The 20,502-nt window shown below is 30.7% G+C and overlaps 1 protein-coding gene across 1 annotated transcript in view; it reads right to left on the minus strand.

Moving 5' to 3' along the window:
- Positions 1 to 6,097: 6,097 nt before the first annotated feature.
- Positions 6,098 to 20,502, minus strand: part of LOC132744346 (interferon-induced protein 44-like) — a 91,533-nt gene continuing 77,128 nt past the window's right edge. The window contains exons 4-13 of the mRNA XM_060733034.1: positions 19,454 to 19,657; positions 18,793 to 18,933; positions 17,545 to 17,713; positions 15,852 to 16,115; positions 14,940 to 14,995; positions 11,385 to 11,597; positions 8,851 to 9,009; positions 8,001 to 8,169; positions 6,791 to 7,000; positions 6,098 to 6,401 (exon numbers count right to left, since the gene is read on the minus strand). Of these exons, the coding sequence (XP_060589017.1) occupies positions 6,337 to 6,401; positions 6,791 to 7,000; positions 8,001 to 8,169; positions 8,851 to 9,009; positions 11,385 to 11,597; positions 14,940 to 14,995; positions 15,852 to 16,115; positions 17,545 to 17,713; positions 18,793 to 18,933; positions 19,454 to 19,657 (1,650 nt within the window). The 3' untranslated portion in view covers positions 6,098 to 6,336. The remainder of the gene's footprint in view (positions 6,402 to 6,790; positions 7,001 to 8,000; positions 8,170 to 8,850; positions 9,010 to 11,384; positions 11,598 to 14,939; positions 14,996 to 15,851; positions 16,116 to 17,544; positions 17,714 to 18,792; positions 18,934 to 19,453; positions 19,658 to 20,502) is intronic.

Genomic DNA, 20,502 nt, shown 5'->3' on the forward strand with positions numbered 1-20,502 from the left:
ATCATCTGTAACATATAAAAACAAAGTCTTGACCCACCTTTTATTATGGAGATATACTTATTGATAACTGATCAGCTAGCTACAAGCATGAATTAGATATGATTCAAAAAGAGGCTGCCAGAATAGTCACAGGTGCTACTAAACTTTGTTCTCTTGAAAAACGTTATTTCGACCTAGGGTAGGAATCGTTATCAACTCGGCGTTGTTTTTATTTACAAAATACGTACTAGTCTTTGCCGGACTTCTAACATTCCTTAATCCAAAAACGTCAAAACAAAAGATACACCTTAAGAAATTCCTGAGATATTCCTCCTATCAATTGTCGTACACTCTTTTATTAAAACTGTCTTGTCCTGTCTAGTATACGTTCTTGGAACAAACTCCTTCAGAATACCAAATCATCAGATTCTGTACAACAATTTAAGCGACTTCTTTCTAATCCACGTAAACCCCCCTATAACTCTAATATCTTTAAATTAGCTTTAAATCTTGCAAAACTCGTTTAAGACTTGGCTGTTATTCCTAAAATGATGATTCCCCGACCAAAAAAAACCCCCTATCAATCATATGCGCTTTTGGTTTAACAGAGACAGTGCGTCATTTTCTTCTAAACTATCCTCGGTATCAGCATGAGCGAGATATACTCTATATCCCTCATCATAACGCACACTCTGCTTTTGTATGGTTCTCATTGCCTTTCAAATTACCAAAAACGTTAAGCTTTTCAAGTTTGTTTACTCATATATTGATTCTACGAAAAAAATATCTGACTGCTAATGCTATGCTGCTCATATTCATCTTTGTTTTTTGTCGTTATTTTTAATTGTTTTTTGTTTTGCTTTTTTTTTCTTTATCGGGGGGGGGGGGGAGGTTAGTGTTTATGTTTTTGTTTTCATAATCAATTGTCCTTCACATCAAAAATATTTCTTTTCAATCTAGCATTATCAAATGTGTTTATAACTTTCTGTAATTTACAACCACCATTGACATTGAAGTTTGTTATTGTTATATAATGGCTCCTATAAAATTTGCTTTCAGCCAAAATCTATGATTATTGTATTGCTGTTACTTACACATGTACAAGTATTGTGAATAAAATATGTTTAAACCAAGAAAGATTTCTTTAAGACCATAATGAGTATACTTTCTTAAATGGTATTAGATAGATAGTATTTTGAAAAAACTGCCTACATTAGATTCCAAATTGCTCCTTTTTTAAAGATTTTGTTGATTCTGAATATTTGATTTGTATATAATTGCTTGGTGATATTTTCCACGATCTGTAAAAAATGATCATGTTTATATATTATGCATGTGTATAATTATTTCTAAGAATTTATGGTCTTAACTTAGTTAGAAATGGCCAAAGACAAAGTGCCTTAAACCAAAATAAATTTCTTTTCATTGCCTTGTTTTCTACATAAGTGTATAATTAGATTTTTATATCATTAGAATGTCAAGAATCAAATCGCCATGTCATACGTTTATATGTTCTCGTGAGATAAAAACACTACAACAAAATTGATTGCATTTTTGTAATTTCAAATCTATATTTACATTTCATAAGATTTACTGCTTAAGATAAAGTTGGTATGTCATAATGTGATAAAGTATAGATAAATAAGAAAAGTTGTGTCTAGTCATCATATGCTTACGTAATAAGCGCAAAAAAACCGTTGACAGAAATTCAATAGCATAAGATTGATATCAGTCATTAAAAAATGCTTATAATTGAAGTGGTATTTATTGTCGACAAAGAAACATCTTATCAAACTTTACAGCTGGGGGTATAATGTTTGATAACTTAAACGTATGGCACATTTATTACACGGTCTTAAGATAGATATAACATATAAATTTAACCCCAAAAAACCAAAGGAGTCACAATATATTAATTCATTTATTTTGGGAAATATCAATATTAAGTGTAATAAGTTTTTAAGCTATTTAAGAAATTTATTAAAACACTTTCAAAATATCTTTTTATTTAATTGTAAATCTTAGAGTGAGTAGTGCGGATACATTTTGAGATATTCTTTGAGTGCCTTAACTTTATCAGTAGAAGATCCAACCGCTCCTGAATTAAACATTTATCGTCATTAAATATTGTACCATGTTATCACCATAAAGACTATTAATGGATCCAAACTAATCAATTTCTTTCAACTTCTCGTTTTTATTTTCAACAAAAATACGATTTTGAACCAATATTGTTCTCCATCTAGGCTAATTTATTCCGTTTCCAACAATCCGCAAGTGTCCTCATTCAAGCCTCCTCCTCTATACGAGTCCAAAATATCCAATTAACTTTTATTGTTATATAAAACAACACTCTATTGATGTAAGTGTCGTCTTTAATTATACATTATGGTGATTTCATTTTTGTTTCTTTTTGTGTTTTGAAAAAAAAAAAAAAAACATCGTTGGGTACAATCCTGCTTTTGAACTCGGACACAGCAGTACAACCTCCATAAGACTCGGCTAGTTCCCGTCCAAATAAAATATGTACAGCTGTGTACGCGTCCATCATAAGATATTATATTACATGTACTCAAAATGTGTATTAACCTAACTATTTCAAACGCTGTTAAAAATTCAATAAATGTTACAGTGCTTTAAAATACTTAAATATCATTTCTTTAAAACGACACAATAATCAGTAATCGTTCCTGCGAGACAGTCGCACAATACAGCAAAATGATAACTGAATAGAATGACACATTCGTGAGGATGAAACCTAAACGTAAGAGTTTCGTTGACTAAACTGAATTTGTTGTTCGGGAAACTCAAATGTGTTATAAAAAGCATAATAAATTTTATATAACGATGCAAAAAGGACCATGTATGCCGTATTCATAATCATATTGACAGTATTTTCATATACCTAACACGACAGTTCCATCATTTAGAAACATTTTGCAGTGTTTCTTAGATCTTAAAATTAAATGCTATACAAAACTCCGAATGTTAGAAATAGCAGGTTTACCTCGTCCGAGTATGTTTTAAAGATCCTTTTTGTTTATGTATGTGTCGTAGATTTTATTCGATATTTTGATATTCACCTGAGCCTGAGTGCAGCTACTCAACATGTAAACGTTGAAAGGGCACATGTACGTTTGAAAGATGTCTTAAATGAAACATAGTTTCAATAAGATATTCTTATCTAAACAATTTATATATTCTAAGTAACAGTTACTAGTATATAACGACCATATTGAGAAAAGATTGATATAAATTTACTCTAATTTCATGAGCATAAATTGGTATTTACAAAACCATCTTTCGGCAAGTCAGAGAAACGACGTTACATTACATTGTTCAGGACGGCTGTGAGTTTTATATGCCCAGTCATTTGTTTTGTTATGATATGAAGGTAAGGGTTTCAATCATAGTTGATACAACGACAAACAGTCAATGAATCAATTACAAAATAAGTTGACTTTGATGTTTCTTATATAATACGCGGCTCAAAAAGGCAGATTATAAATCAAAAATTCTTTTACCTTCCTTGAATGTAAGATTTGACACTAAAAACCTCGTGTTTGGCACCTTGCTTTACTTTAATAGGTAAATTTGGCACACGTCATTGTCACATACGTAAAATAAGTGAAAGCTAAGAATTACTATGTAAGTACATTTTCACATAAGATGATTTTTTAATTGATTTTTTCCGTAGGGTCACAAAGAGAAAACATAAGAAATAGCTCATTTTAATTTTGGCATTGTGTTTGTTTTGGATGACACATCGAATAGAATTACAAAAGCAAGTCTTCAACAAACCAGGTGTCTCTTGAAAAGTAATAGATGAAATAATTCATGGCTGCTTACATATCTGTTTATTTAGGTTTAAAACATACAATCATACAAAAACTGCTTTACAAAAAATAGATAGATTAAAGTATTGCAAAATAAATTGTTTGATTGCTGCTGAAGAAATAAAGCTATAAATTATGTTATAGTAAATTTTGACAAGGAAAAAAATCAAAAGGGTAACAATTTAGTATCTGTTTAAATGAATTACCCTTTCATATAAGATAAGCACCAATTATACCGCACACAAAATATAGGATTTTAACAATTTAATTCCAATACAATCATTTAATCACAAATTGTAACATATAACAATGAATATATGAAAAACACATTTTTTCATAAAACTGTTTATAAATCTATTTAAAACTTCACTCTAAGTAGGTAAAACTAAGTCATCGCGTGAAAAATGCTCTTTAAATTCAATAAACCGATATATAAAAATGTTTTCCATGATAACTAGTAGAAACTAATAATCAATAGATAGTAATTAATGATACCTTGTTATTTAGGTATAATTGTATAGTAGTTCTTTTGAACTTTGTGTTTTAGATCCGTTCTTAATTGAATCTGATAATTCCAACACGTTAATATACTCTAGTACAAATTGACATTTTCTTTAACAATGCATTTTAACGAATCGGATAGTAAATAAGGAATGTATAATGAAATCACCCTATATGAAGCTATGTAAATCATAACTGCTTATTGTTCATTATCTATTCTTACAAATACTTTTACTATTATTATTTTATCATTGTTGTTTCTGAAGATATACTCAAACAGTAACAATACATTTAATCGTATAAGCATCTAAGCTAAATGTATGCAAACTTAACAAAAATAAAAAACCCACAGAAAACAAACAAACAAACAAACAAAATTAAACAAAAAACAACAACAACAACAAAAACAGCATGCAAACGATCTTGTCGTGTAATTGCTATTAAAATATAAAAAAAATCGTGCGTATCACAAGACTATCAGGGAAATATTATTCAGTTGTACTACACTTATATTAAATAGTGATCCCATATTAGAAAAAGGAAAAGTTAAGACTTAGTTATAGAAGGAAGAATTTAATAACTTAAACAATTATCAATCACTATAATCATATAAGTAACCAGTAGGACGTCAACAGGAGTTTAAATGCCACTCTATCATAACGTTTGTCATGTCACAGTGAAAAATGCAAAACAGGCTGACATTTGAATGACCATTATTATTTAATATTCACTATGCAAAATAAATAATTGAATTCTTTTAATACGTGTCATAATAAAGCAAGAAACGTATGTGTTTAGAATAAGTTAAGTATAGTATATTGCATCATATATAATCATCACTCATAGTTTTTCTTTAACACCAGTTGACGCATTTTGACATGCATTAATTCATATATTTATTTAATTTTAACAATTATGTTACTTAACTTCTATTGTATCAACATTTAAATTACAATGTGTTATTTCCACCATGTTTAAAGAATATATTATCTAAAAGCATGAGACCGTCGATCTCATTTTAAGGGACCATTACTTCCTAAAATGACATTTCAAATTACTAATCAATGATGAAAAAGAAAAAAATTAGGATACTAGGTGATTTTTTTTTTAACTTTCAAGAAAAATGATCTAACAGAAAAAAGTTTGCCAGTTTGTTTTCTGTTGTATACTTTTAAGTATAACATATTTAAAACAAAATAGTCATTTATTTTATACGAATAAAGGCAACAAAATATACAACTTTATGATACTGATTACATGCATAACATACATGTATAGTGAAGCTAGTAAAATTACAGTTGTTTTTATAAAAGTAATAGGATGAAAATTGCATAAAATATGTAAAATAGAGAAGAAAAGAAAAAAAAAATCCAAAACAAAAAAAAAAATGAAATTGTTGTACTATCGGTCTGATTGAGCTTGTTCATGGACACTACAGTAACTATAAAGTACAAACTATCGTCCACTCCCCTTAGCACCGGCTTAAGCAGAATTCAACATATAAACATGAACAATAATACAATTTATTATTTGATTTCAAAAATCACAATTTCGCGCAAACAAACAGAAAGTATATGGCATTTCCAATTAAATACGACATGATGCAATAAACTTGTTTCAAAATTTTATCCACAGATAACAATATGAACCTTTAAACTCAAATATCGTACAATAATCTTCCTTTTAGGCCTACAAATAAAAATCAATTTATCTCGGTCAAATAGTGTAGGTAAACACTTATGTATGTAACAATAATTTGAAGAAATGAACGCATACACTAAATTCTTTTTTCAGTGCTCAAACATTTCAAGAATATGTTTCTTTAATGGACTTTAGTAAATGTATTTTCAAACGTGTGTAGAAAGTGTCATTAAATGAAAATAAACGTTTTATTATTTACAAAGGTAATTGGAAATTCTATAAACTGTGTCGAAGGCATTTTGTGTCATTAAATTTATCTTTTCTAATGTAATACTGGATATCTTCCTATCGTTAAACAAATAGTTTGTATTCCTTTGTTTTATTCTTGTTGCTCATCCCTTTCCATATGACTTTTACCGAATTCAAGAATTTCGAAGAAAGCCGCTGAAAAATAATGAACATTTATGTAACTATATTCGTCAGGAAGACGAGTTCTATTTTTCGAGCGTTTTTATATACATTGAACATTATTATATTTTGTTTTAATAACTTGAATCGTTCCAGAATTTGCTTTAGAAATTGACAAATGGTATATTATAGGCATAGTTACTTTGGGAAACTGAAATGCCCATTTTCCGTGCTTTGACCTCGTTCTATAGTTTTACTCAAGCCCAAAAATATGCGTCATTCTTTAAATATGTGATTCAAAAAGTGAAATATACCCATAGATAACCTATTTACCTTGCACTGGATGAGATACTATGGCGACATGGCCGAGAAAGTCAGCTACATTAATAAAATTTGCTAGAAAGGATGACAAAAGACATGCATACCTAAAATGAGTCTATCAGTTTGTTTATCCACAACATTTTGTTCATCGTAGTTCACTATAGGATATACTTGTTGTTGTCTGAACCCGAACTCATTCTTGAGTTTGTCCTTGCATTCATTTATTTTACTGTCTAAAAAAATTCTCTGTCTCCCAGTCTTCAGCGAATTGCTTACTTTGTCGCATTTTGTAAGGATCACTATATATGGACAACCTGTAATTGATTTTTTATTTATATTATTAGTCATAGGTTTATATAATTATATAAATAAATCGCGTGTTCCTGAAGATGTTAAATATAGTTTTCTTTTGCTTGGCTTATGATAAAACACCAAGTATCGCACATCAGAGTGATAAATGCTTAAGCAATATTACAATTCCGGTTGGGTTTACTACAGCCATCATGTCAACCTTAATATACTCGCATTGTCTATTTTGACTTACTTTATAAAACCATTTAGAAATTAAGGGAGCCTGGATTCATAAAAGTCGCAAATATGAGCGTGTAATCAGCGAATACACAGTTTACTTCATTTCAATAACAAGTTCTAGTCAAGTATTCAATACTGACCGATATGTTAACATTTTTCTTGCATATATCTCTAATACATATCTTTATATAAAAATCTAGAAACAAAGTGATCCCTTGGAAGCATAAATCGTAATAAAACTACATGAAAATTGCAGACAAGGTTAGATTGAGCCCTGTACATGAAGGATAATGAATGAGTGCTACATCCCTCACACTCCCTGCTACCGACTTGAGCGGTACTCAATTATTCTCAATACTTAAAAGTGCTGGCATCAATGATCCGAAGTACCATAAATATAAAACAACACTGAAGTAAACTATGGGGCAACTTTTTACAGCTGCCACACGGTACTTGAGACCTGTTGTTGTGAAGTATAATAATCTGGAATCAAAGTAATCCATCGGAAGCAGTAATTGAAACAAATTACATTAGGTTGCAGACTAGGTTTGATAGAGTCCTGTACACGAGGGATAATGAATAAGTGCAGCAAAAATGCTTATAGATAGACCATAATTTTATCACTGGTTATTTCCCTTTCAAATTGTTTTGAGTTTATTATATTACAACGCTTTTAAGGTATATCTCGAAAAATGAATACTTTTTATGTATTTCTTTTTTACACTTAAGCCTTACACAAAGAAAGCATTATTGTTTGTTTAATCCAATCTAATGACAATGGACCTTTGTCAATGAGATCCCGTCGCAGTTTCCTCATGGACGTTCTAATAACTTCTGAAAGGCCCTTTAGTATTTTCTCACAGTCGAAAACAAAACATACGCAATGTATTTTGTCACCTGGTTGTGGGTCTCTCTGAAAGTCATCTTGTGTATCTTGAATTCCATTAATGATCTGAAACAGAAATTAACGCTGAATGTGTAGATAAGTGCAAATCCAATACAATTATCTGCGTGGTGTTACACAAAAGACTAATATAGTTGAAGGTTGAATCTTTACTTTATACTTAAAGATAACAACCTTTGATTAAAATAGTACAGCTAGGTGGAAATATCAAAGAAAGTATTTTTGCAAATAAATATCTTCCCACACTTAGGTTATTTTAGTCTATTAAAGTGAAAAAGGACAAAATGAAACGGATTTTTACATATAAATTTAAAACGTAAGATTTTGGAATCAAAGAATCATTTGAACCAAACAAATTTAAATTATGCAGAACATTAATATGCTGTTCTACAGTGTTTCATAGCTGTCATGGAAAATTGGTGACATTAAAATCATAATAAAGTAAAACAAAATGAGTACAAATAAAACAAAAGCAGTCAGTGGAAATGCAAACTGGCCTTTATTAATACTGAAAGTTAATGGCCAGTTACGAGCTGATATATAACAGTGGTCAACAATTGAATTTATTTTTTTAAATGAACGAGAGATATGAGAAATCATGATTAATTTTTAATTCTTACAAATTATTAAGGTAACGAAAACAACAGAAACATAAAATTCTGCTTTGGTGATTTAGACAATGCTTTCTCGTGATTGAACATGCTATTATCTATCATCAAATAAGCTTACTTTGAAACCATCCGGCACATTTCCACTGATAATAAATTTGACATGGTCTTCTTTGATGCCATCTTGTTCTTGAAAGCCAGGAGTATCTCCTAGATATATACCGCTCCTCCGTGTGGCGCCTGTATCTTTGTCAACATACTCAATGTTATAAAGCTTAAACTGTAATAAATGTGCATCATTGAAACAGATCATAAAGAGGTTATTTATTATTAGGACACGACATCACAAGTTACGAAAGGTAAGAATCGCTTTGTTATAAAAATTGATAATGCCTCCGAGGGGAATGACTAATTTAGGACCGTACATTATTTTCGGACCAGCCTTGACCTGAATTAATTTTTTCAATTCTTATATTGATATCGTTTTTTATATCGTACACTACAAATATTAAGAGTCTAAGCCTATCTTGAAGTACTACAAATTAATAAACGGAGAGTAGTATCTTTTATTTGACCTTATAAAAGGTCAATTCAAATAATTATAATAATTATGCACATCAATCTATAACAAGTCATCAACCACATTTTCAAGAAATGCAATTGTTTTTGGAAAAATATCTATAAAGATTTTAAAGTTTAAAAAAAAAAAACTAAAACACACAACTTCTTCAATCTAACCATACTTTCAAGAAGAAAAATGTATAAAAAAAACCCTCAGCATCTCCTTTGCATTTCAATCAAAATTATTGATGTTATTGTTTTGCTTAGCTCTCCCGAACAGTGTAGTTAAAAATAAAACAAATCGTTTGTAAGTCTCAAAATAGCTTAAAGATGACGTCAAACTGGAATGTTGATATTTTGCACATACATAAATGATGAACATGAGGCCGCAACGGACTGCACATTCATAAACATGGCAGTCATCTTATGAAATTATTGTAAATTATTTATTACAAAACAAATTTGAAAAAAAAAGATGAATAGATTCAATTTTCATTTTCTGATAATGTGTTTTTATTGTTAAAATATATATTATTCTACTTTACATTTGTCTTTAGATTTGCTCCTTTTATAAAAAACCATATAATACAGTATTTATTATTATTTACTAAATCCATGGTTTAAAGCAAAGTTTAGTTCAAGTATACCATCTTAAAATCTTCTTCAACATTTGAAAAGCCCTGAAATATTACTAGTATTTCTAAAAGGCCAGCCAATAACTGTATAATTACCCATTTTAGCAGCCATTCTTGCCATGCAGAGACCTGCTTGGCCTATCAATTCTTCTTTTATTTCCCTGCTCTCTAACGGAAAGGGCATTCACAAGTTTATATATGTAGCGTTTCAAAGAAGAAAAAAAGAATCTGGAAAAATCCAGAAATGCCTGATACATTCCTAAAGCATAAAACATTCTTTCTTGTCGTTTGAATTTATTGGCCGTCTATTTAAACTTTTCTCACAGTTTTGTTGCAGCCTGCTTATGTTTATATAATTAACATCATCATTCAGATGAGATTCGACACTTCAAATGTTCAGTAAATATATTTATTTGGTCTTAGCCATGGATTTTTATTTCTGATTAATAACGGTCTCCGAATAAATATTTTTCAACGTTGTGTTCTGTTCTCCTTCTGTTTGTGTGGTGTACTCGTATATTCCACTTATATTATGTTAATTCTGTGGAAGCTGTTTTATTCTAGTGACCTTGGGAGTCACTAAATGCACATACACTTATAATGTGAACATAACTTGAACATTCTTCCTCCAAGATTACAGTACCTTAGACACGAGTTTTTGGCCTAAGTATTACTTTGTCGGCTGTTATTTGTCACTAACGTTTAAGACACATTTAATTTTTTCTTTGCAGTTTGCATTGTCTAGTAGACAGCAAATTGGTATCATTTGCTTACAATAACCATCATCAAATGGGACATGGACACTAAGTTTACATAAACGTAAAGAGTAAACACATTTTAAACTTCAAAATCCATAAAACTCTTTTTATTATTCATGTTGCATCACATCGAAGTATTTTACAAACGTTAAATTAATCATGTCCTTTTGGTCAAACTTGGCCCTGTCCTAGGTCCCTTACATTACACTCATCATATTTAGCAAGAATATCTTAAATACATGTTGTTTTCTTTAAAGAATATACAATTATTGTCAACTGAGAAAATACATCCGAGAGTCCGATTCCATACCTTTTTAAATAAGACGTGATGTCACGTATGAGTATAGACATTGCATGTTTACAAACTTTAAAAGCAAACCTGATTCTTCTTGTACTATTGAGTAGTTTACTTAAATAAAAAATCAAAGGAATATCGCCTGATTGATAAGTGACATAAACATTAGTACATTTCATCACAGCAGGGATGTAAAGATAAAGTTGTGCCATAAATCGCGAAAATCATGACAAATTCCAATGTTGCACTTGTAATTAATGATTTAGCTATATTTACACTAGCCACGGGGACTGGAAAGAAAACCTTGAAAGAAAACAACACAACGCAATTAACTCGACCGATACTACACATCATAATACCACATTCAATGAACTTACATAATGTTTACAAAATAATATTTTAATACCCTTTCTGTTGTAGATACTGGGTTATCTGTCATTGCTCCCGCAGATCCAGTATTGGCATTGAAAACAATTTTACTACGAAGTGTAGATTGAACCGAATCGATAAAACTCGATTTACCACTTTCTACAGGACCAACCAGCAGAATTTTTAGGTTGCTGCCTTCAAATGGTAGGAATTTTTCACTCAATAAATTTCTCTTTTCAACGTCATCCCTCTGAAAAAGATATTTATTAAAGAAACTGTTCAAGGATGACCTAAATCATTTGATAACAATAGAATACGTTAATCTAGTCAAACAACAAACGGCTAATTAATGTTGTCAAGTTTTTTCTGAACCTGGTCATGAAGTTTTAAATTTAAACAGGTAGATAGTAAATAAGCGTTATTGTTTCCGCATTGCAAGTAAAGGGTACATGCATAAATATAGTACAATCACTGCGAAAAACACATGGATATACGGAAGTGTACGGAATTCCGTATATCATTGATATACGTGTAAGAATACGGGAAACTTGAAATACGGAGATGTACGGGACCGTATATTAATTATATCAGTCCGTATATGACTAGTATACGAACTCCGTACACTCGTAATATACGGGAATTTTGATGTACGAAGTCTGTATTTTACTAATATACGGAATTTTTATGACAAGCCCGTATATTACTAAAATACGAAATTCCGTATTTGTGCAAATACGGATTCTGTATAAAGAAATAGCGAATGATACAGTCAGTGCACAGAACATGTAAGACATCCACCTGTAGCATGCAGACGCGGTATTCTAGCTCAATACCGCTGTGTAATAGCGAATACTTTACAATTGCGATTGACGATTAGATAGTACGTTTTTGTATTTTGCATCTATGGTGAATCATGTTATTTTGTAATTTCTTTTTCATTATCATTATAATATTTTATGATGATGAGCCAAACATGAGAAAATGATAAATTTGAAATTGTGATGTTCAAAACATGAATTAATTATATTAAAATCGTGAATCTGTGAAGTTGAAATCGTGAAAGTTAAAATAATTGTGAAATCACGAAGATAAATTCGGGATTGTCCACACAGCATTTAAATTTTACGTTAATATATCTCCTACAAAAAATAGGCTATACATAATATAATACATGTACTTGCATATGTAAATAAAAATCAACAATGATATCTCATTCATTCATTCATTCATTCATTCATTCATTCATTCATTCATTCATTCATTCATTCATTCATTCATTCATTCATTCATTCATCATTCATTCATTCATTCATTCATTCATCCATCATACATTCATTCATTCACTGAATCAATCAACCAATCATTCATTCATCTTATTATTCATTCATTCATCATTCATTCATTTATTAATTAATTCATTCATCATTCATTCATTCATTCATTCATTCATTAATCAACCAATCATTCATTCATTTATTCATACATTCATTCATCACTCATTTATTCTTATATTTATTTATTTATTTATTTATTTATTTATTTATTTATTTATTTATTTATTTATTTATTTATTTATTTATTTATTTATTTATTTACTTAATCTTTTATTTCAGGAAACATAAAGATTTGCGTTTTTGTACACAAGTTTTGCATAAAAATCTTATGAAGTTCCGAATTCCCCAATTTTGATTCTTTCCGCGCGGTCTCATTTATGACATAATATTGTGTAATAGCCACGTGCTGTATTGCGATAATCGAAGCCAATACTGATTAAGCCGGATATTGATCCGGATATTGATCATAAACGCAGCAGGGTATAACGAGTGTCGCTTTTCTCTGATTACGTAAGTTAGCGCAATTGGTGTTGAATGTCTTAACGGTAATTTTTACTGTTTATTTCTAATATAATTCATGTACGAAATAAAGGAATTAAATTGTGATCTCATAATCGAGTCTCTATGTGATTTTGTTCCAGATATTATAAAGACTCGAACCTGACATGTTAAAATGAAACAGACATAGCTGCTGTATTCTTTCAAATGTTTTTGCAGCGTATCCTTTTATCTGGCAGAATTCGTCATTTAAACAAGACACAATTAAGATTTATCTTAAAGTAAATTTTGAAGTACCCTGCTGCCAGGTCCAATTATATTTATGTTAACAAGCTAGAATCAGATGGATGTCACTGGGGAGTATGTACATGCATTGTTGATAGATGTTGTCAAATTATTCGAAATAGCAAATTAAGTCTATTTTGAGGAATATGTACTGCATGTAAATTATGTCAAGAAAATCCGTATAATATCATGCTAAATAAAATAAAATGTTGGAGACATAGTAGAGAGCAATAAGGCACACACACATACACATACGCGCACGCGCGCACACACACACACACACACGCACACACGCACACACCAACACGCACAAGCGCACACAATCCGCGAAACAATGGGCAATGTCACTAGAAACAAACTGCGCAGCTGCAGTCATGTCAAATAAACGACATAGTAATTCGATGCTAGTAATTCTTTATCAAGTAAAAGTCTGTCCGGAGTAGGCGACATGTAGATACTTATAAATTGATGGTATTTCCTATTTATGAAATAGTATCGCAAAATTTGGCGACAGGTAAAATTCTGTGTAAGTTAAAGTTTCATAGGAATATGTAAAAAAATCCACCAGCTTAAAAATCAAGCATTATATAGTTTTTTTAACCTTTTAATAGTATTGATGTGTTTATTGTTAATCTTAACACATAATGTGCGTAAATTATGACAATACTTACACTAAAGTTCGTATACGAATTCAACATGCAAAGAAAGACTATAATTAACTCGTGAATGCGGTTCGAATGAATTTGTTTGAAAACATTCATGATATATAATGCGGAAATATACTATACATTTTAGACTGCTACTTAAAGCAATGTTTGTTGATTTTCTGTTGATGTACAGATGATTCAAAAGCGGAGTTTCTTATGCATCAACTTGATAAGGCTTATAAAAATCCTTTTGGTTGCTTGTGGGTACCAAAATAAGATCGGGAATCGATATAAAACACATTTATTAAGCGGAACACATTTATTTCTTTCTTTATGAAATTTATAAAACGCAGCTTTAAGTCTAACTTTGAAATTCAATTCGAAAATATTGCCTTAATCCTTATTACTAGTTTTGTTCAGTATTCTTATGGCGTTTATACGGAGCCTATTGTTTTTGCGTTATATTTATAATTATATGTGAAGTAAAAAATAAAGAATAGAAAGGACAAGAATGCTCCCGGAATATAAAATTTTTACCTGATCGTGGTGATCATCTGATCATACAACAAGGAATGAAATTTATGAACTAAGACGATAGTAGACGACAGGGGCTCGGTAAGTTGATTAGTCACCATCCCAACGCCCTTTCCTTTCCCAAACAATATTAACTGCAGTGTATTCATGTACCAAGCACATTCATGATGGATATTATATATAGAAACCAGCTTTTAGATAATAATTTTGCAACGTTTGGTATGCCATACAAGAATTGATTAAGATTGCAATGCCTGTTACTTCTTCTATCAATTAGAAAACAATATTATTTACCCAGTCAGGCAATACATCTTGACGAGATTTCCAGCCTTCAAGAACAACGTTCATGTCTGAAATATACATAAAATACATGAACTTTGTCGTCAAAAAGTTAAATTTAATTTTGTTTAACAGTTTATGTATGTAATTCGCTATTCTTCATTATTGCAATAATATGCGTATCAATATCTGTCTTGTTTGCTAAGCACCCTTTCTGCACTTGCACGAGTTACAATTAATTTGTTTTCTCTTTTAAGGCACGCACATTCTTTCGGTTTGATGCCATACGCAACTATTTATTGGATGGCACGAACGTGTCACATTGAAGGCTTCATCTCATGAACTTATCTGCGGATTTTTTTTAATATAAAAAACGATAATTTGCATGTTTAAATGGTGAAGTCTTCTTAAATCGGAGCTTGGGGCGTGTATGGTATTTTGGAAATACCACTAACTGAGGATGCAACATTTTATTTTTTGCCGTTCTGTTTTTCTCAATTTTGCATTCTGCTGAAAACTATCGGTGATTGTAGGGAATCAAATTTATGTTCATTCTACATATGAAAGAATGTATGACTTGCGAAACAGAAGAATACAACTGAATGCTATATCTCTTTTGTTATGGATCTAGTTTTTTAACTAATGCTACTCTAAATAGGCTACGCTATATCTTGTCTTGCCCACATGCTGATGTTAAGCCCAAAGAACATGCCGAGGCGATAGGCAAAGCAACACGTCGACTGATTATATAGGCCATTTTAGAGTTGCAGTAATTAAGAACTAGACACAAGTCCATACAAAATATACCTTTCACATTTAAGTGTTCTGTGCATTTCTTTCGCACATGACACTCTCATTAGAATTCCATTGCTAGTATGAAGATATAATTGATATAAAAGTTAAGTATATATGTATAAAATGAAGAACCTGTATGATGTTTTAAATGACCCTCTATTGACTGATACATCCTATAGAGAGCTTTCAAAGCTAGCTGATCTTTTGTGTCCACACAGGTGTCTTCATTAACATAATTCACCACTGGAAGCACTTGATTTTTATTAACTCCATGGAAGTCAGCAATAGCGTTGACTGCTTTTTCTGCCTTGGGACTTTTGAAAAGATGATCAACATTTTTGGATATCTTGGGACAGAGCTTGTCAAATTTTGTTGCAACTACCAATATCGGCAATCCTTTAAGGGAAATAGACAATTATTACAAAATGACTTAACTAAAACCTTTTGCCATTGAATATATGATATGTTTAAGCCTCATAGAGGAACGGTAAATTAGATGTAGAAATAAAAAAGCGTTATTCTTTTAAATCAGATACTTTCTTAGAATATCGGTAGGAATATTTAAAGAGAGCACAATTTACACTGACGATTTTGCCGATCTGAGGCGACATGACTGCACAAAATCTAATTCCAAATCTGACCGTATTTAAATACAAAAAATATAATTCACAACTCTGCACGATCATTTTAACTTAATACATAAATTTTTCACTTCATAATCGTTTAAGTCCATGCACGGTCCCGACACGAAATATATATTTATTTAACAATTATTTTATTTAACAATTATTGCACATCATTTTAAGCATACTGATTCGCAAGGATTAATATTCAAGACACATGTTTTTACGACCACTACTCGAGTATTTAATTGAATAACACTGATCCTGATCTCACGATTCAACCACTCTTTCGTTTGTCCGACAAATCATGCCAGCCATAACGATACAAGACATTAATTTTTACACACGCATTTTCCAATCACAAATATTCATATATCTCATCTGCCCCTTTTAACTTGCAATTAAACTGATTTCTACTAAATCAGACCGACCAAATTGTAAATTATATAAGACTTTCATAGTCCGAAAAGCACTCAAGATGTTCTACTTTTATAGTTAGTACCAATCTTGACCATTTAACGAACGTTTCTTCATCAATTTGACCATGACTGAAGTGTTAGCGATGAACTTTCAAAAGAAAAGTGAATGATATTGTTAATATTCATTATCACACATGGCCTTGCATGTATCGTACTAGACCGCATTTCTTCGTAACATATTCCAGTAGCGTATTTAAAGTCGCAAAAAAGTCCTAAAATCTTGTCTATGCATCTTGTTTGCGCGATGATTTTGTTTGTTTGATTTAGGTAGAATCACCGACGTTCCATAAGCTAGCTGGATAGCTTCCTCACATGATAGAATCAACGACCTTAACCACTCGGCCACGGACGCCCCATTTGCGCGATGATGATCTTACATTGCACAGTAGAAGTGTTAACGTAGTCGGGCAAACATGTTCCGATCCCACAATGCAGCAGAGTTGGCATTGGTTGTTGGGTTGAACTTGTTAATAGGTAATAAATGGTAGTGTGTGACTATTATATTCCCGTTTTGAAGATTATATGCATTTTAGTACAGTTATAAAGAAGTCACATACAAGCCATGATAAAGCGGTTATCGTTATTGGTCTGTAATCAAGGTTATCGGAATTTTAATAAGAAATATATAAATGATTTGTTAATATTGATACTACAAAATTGTGAAAATAAGTTAAAACATAGGACTCAAGAACAATAATCCATTTCATTTAAGAAACATAGTACCTGTATTACAGATAACACGGTTCAGCCTGCTTATTCGTTCCTTATAAGCATCGGAGTACTTAGCAAAGTCAGAATTTCCTTCCACAAAGCAGATTAAATGTATTTTGTCATTAAAAGTTGGATTAAGTCTTTCTTCTATGATATCATCTGGGTTGAACGTGTCTGGAAACTAAGATATATTAATAATCTGACAAAGCTACACGTTCAACACCTGAATTTACACCGGAATGTAAAATGAACGGAAAACTTAAAAAATCTACCAAAACTACTCGTTTGATCGATTTGGTAATGAATAACTGTGTTATATTGTTAAACGCAAAATTGATGTTTATTAAAACAGATGGCAGATATAAATAAAATAAAATTGTAAGAACAGTAAGAGTATAGGTATTTTAAAAAAAACGACCAGAAAAATATTACATATCGTGGTGAACAATGCCCCTGGCTTAAAAATTATTTATGAATTAATGAAATGCAATTTTGTCTCTATTGTTTATCTGCTTCTAACTTGTCTGGAAATTAAAATATGTAAATCATAAGACAAATCTACATGCTATTGAAAAACTTGATATCACACCGAATAGTAAATAGTCAGAAGTCTGATAGATACAATCGAAACGTGATAATTTTACCAATATGGCGAATTAAAAAAAGTTTCAGACTAGGTTTGAACGAGCATGCTAATATACGACAGAAGCTAAAGCCAGCTGCCTTTTGCGCCCCATAATATTCAATAAAAAATTAAGAATTTTTAAAATACAAAGGTGTGCTCCATGTGCTAATTATGTAATCTTCAATGTGATCAATCTTAAATAATGAGCAACCACCCTAAAAATTTTTTTTGTCTTTCGACGGAATGTTTGTGATTTGCATGTTACATAAACTTTGTTCCTCTTCTATTTAGTTTTGCACATTATTTTCTTATTAGGGAGGGGCACAAAACATTCTATTACGATGCCTTTCATCGAATGGCAAAAGAAAAAAGGACAACTTTTCGGGAAAATTCCACCTATCGTAAAACTGTTGCTTGTCAGTGATTCGATGAAATTAACAAATGAAAATGAAATGTTTAACGTCTGTGTGTAAATTCGCAATTTGTTGTGCAATATATCATCTTTTTTTATTGTTTTGGTAAATAATGTACAAATAAAGTACTTCGTTGTAAAAATTAAAAATGTAAAAAAAACCTTAATAACATTGATTGAAATAGTAACTGAAACATAAAACAAATTTGTCGAATCAATTTACTTGATAGTTATCAGGAAGCCGTCCATCTATTAAAAGTTCAAGTTCTTTGTCATTCTCTCTTTCACTTTCAAATCCTCTAATGTCGAAAATGCGTAATTTCAATGTATCATCATTTGCAGACCTGAGATCATATTTCTTTAGCTACTCAATAAAAAATATTATCCAAGAATCTTTATAAACATTCATAAACATTCTAATTTCAACAATATAGGCATATTAGCAAGCATTACAGTCATTTCAGATTAAATAAAACATATAATTGAATAACATATTTTTTTCTAAGAGTAGGATAAATCAACCTCAATGAATACGTTTGTAGTATTTTAGAATCATTTTCCATTATTATTTGTTAATATTGACAAAACTATTTTGAGAGGGGGTTCCTTCGACAGCATAAAATCCAAAATAAGAAAGAGATGGAAACATTTTTATGTCGTTTTTTTTGGTAAGAGGTAATGGAAAATCTGTTTTTAACTGACATTTCCTTGTAGTAGCTGCACAGCACTTATTTATTTAATTCAACGATAATATTTATAACATTAGTGAGATAGATTAATGTATAAAGATTTTACGGCAGCCACATATAATCAATATGTTAATTTAGAATAGACAGACTTTTATGTTTTATCATGTAAGACATTTGGAAAATATGAAAAAACACCTTATTTGTGACGCTCGATGCAGATTGTCTGACCTGGGCAATTGGTTCGACCTTCCCTGTAAACACTGTCGATAATGTGTTAATGAACGAAGATTTGCCTGCTCCAACAGCGCCCAGCAGCAAGATGTTGTATTGACAGATATCTAAACCAGGCTGTGGTACCATTTCTATGAGGTCTTTTTTCCTGTTCTCAAAATCGTCGCCCTTCAAAAAAGAAATGTCGATATTAGAGTTGCATGCCTCCAGATGATCAAATATTACATGAAAATCCACCTTGAAAAAAATGTGCTCAGACTTTATGTAAAACGATAAAGATATTCACAATTAAAGAAATAATTAAATATTATCTGCAACCAATAACTGATGTTGCAGTATTTTATCACCATACGTCTAACGCAGTATTTCTACTGTATTATTAACGCAGTAAGGATCTGTTTTTAATATTCTGAGCTATTTTAGCTGATTTTCTCAGAATTTAAGTTTGTAATATAAATATTACCTTTGTTCTTTACTTGACAATATTTTACTCTTTTATACATTTTAAAAATGTTCATTAATATATCAAAATCCTGTTTTATTAATTATAAACCGATATATACACGTATGTTTATATTCTCACTTTTAAAATAAATTCATAATTTGATTATCTTTTGTTCAGTTTATCCGGCTGCTGATCATTTGACTTTTTAACGGGAGGTGGCTCACGTACCTTGACTGACACCAAATAAATCAAACTATCCTCTTCTATCTTTTGTTTACTTATAATCTTAGATAAGGTTTGAAACATTCTTAAGATACCTTTAGCAATAACGCACTAAATATCACATGGAGTCCTTATTTCTACGAATAAATATATTAAACGGAATATAGACGTATATCAGGGTTCATAACACACCGATTAATACGTGCTGATTTATTGGTTTACTAAACTTTAAACAATTATCGATTGATCGGAAACAATAAACGTATATAATTTAAGTCGGAAACATTTTGATTATAAACTGTTAAAACAGGTGCTCTTTTGACAAACTATACCCCTATCTTTTCAC

Source organism: Ruditapes philippinarum, unplaced genomic scaffold (genome assembly GCF_026571515.1).
Source record: "Ruditapes philippinarum isolate M1 unplaced genomic scaffold, ASM2657151v2 ctg536_1_1_1_1, whole genome shotgun sequence".
In the NCBI taxonomy this organism is placed as follows: domain Eukaryota; kingdom Metazoa; phylum Mollusca; class Bivalvia; order Venerida; family Veneridae; genus Ruditapes; species Ruditapes philippinarum.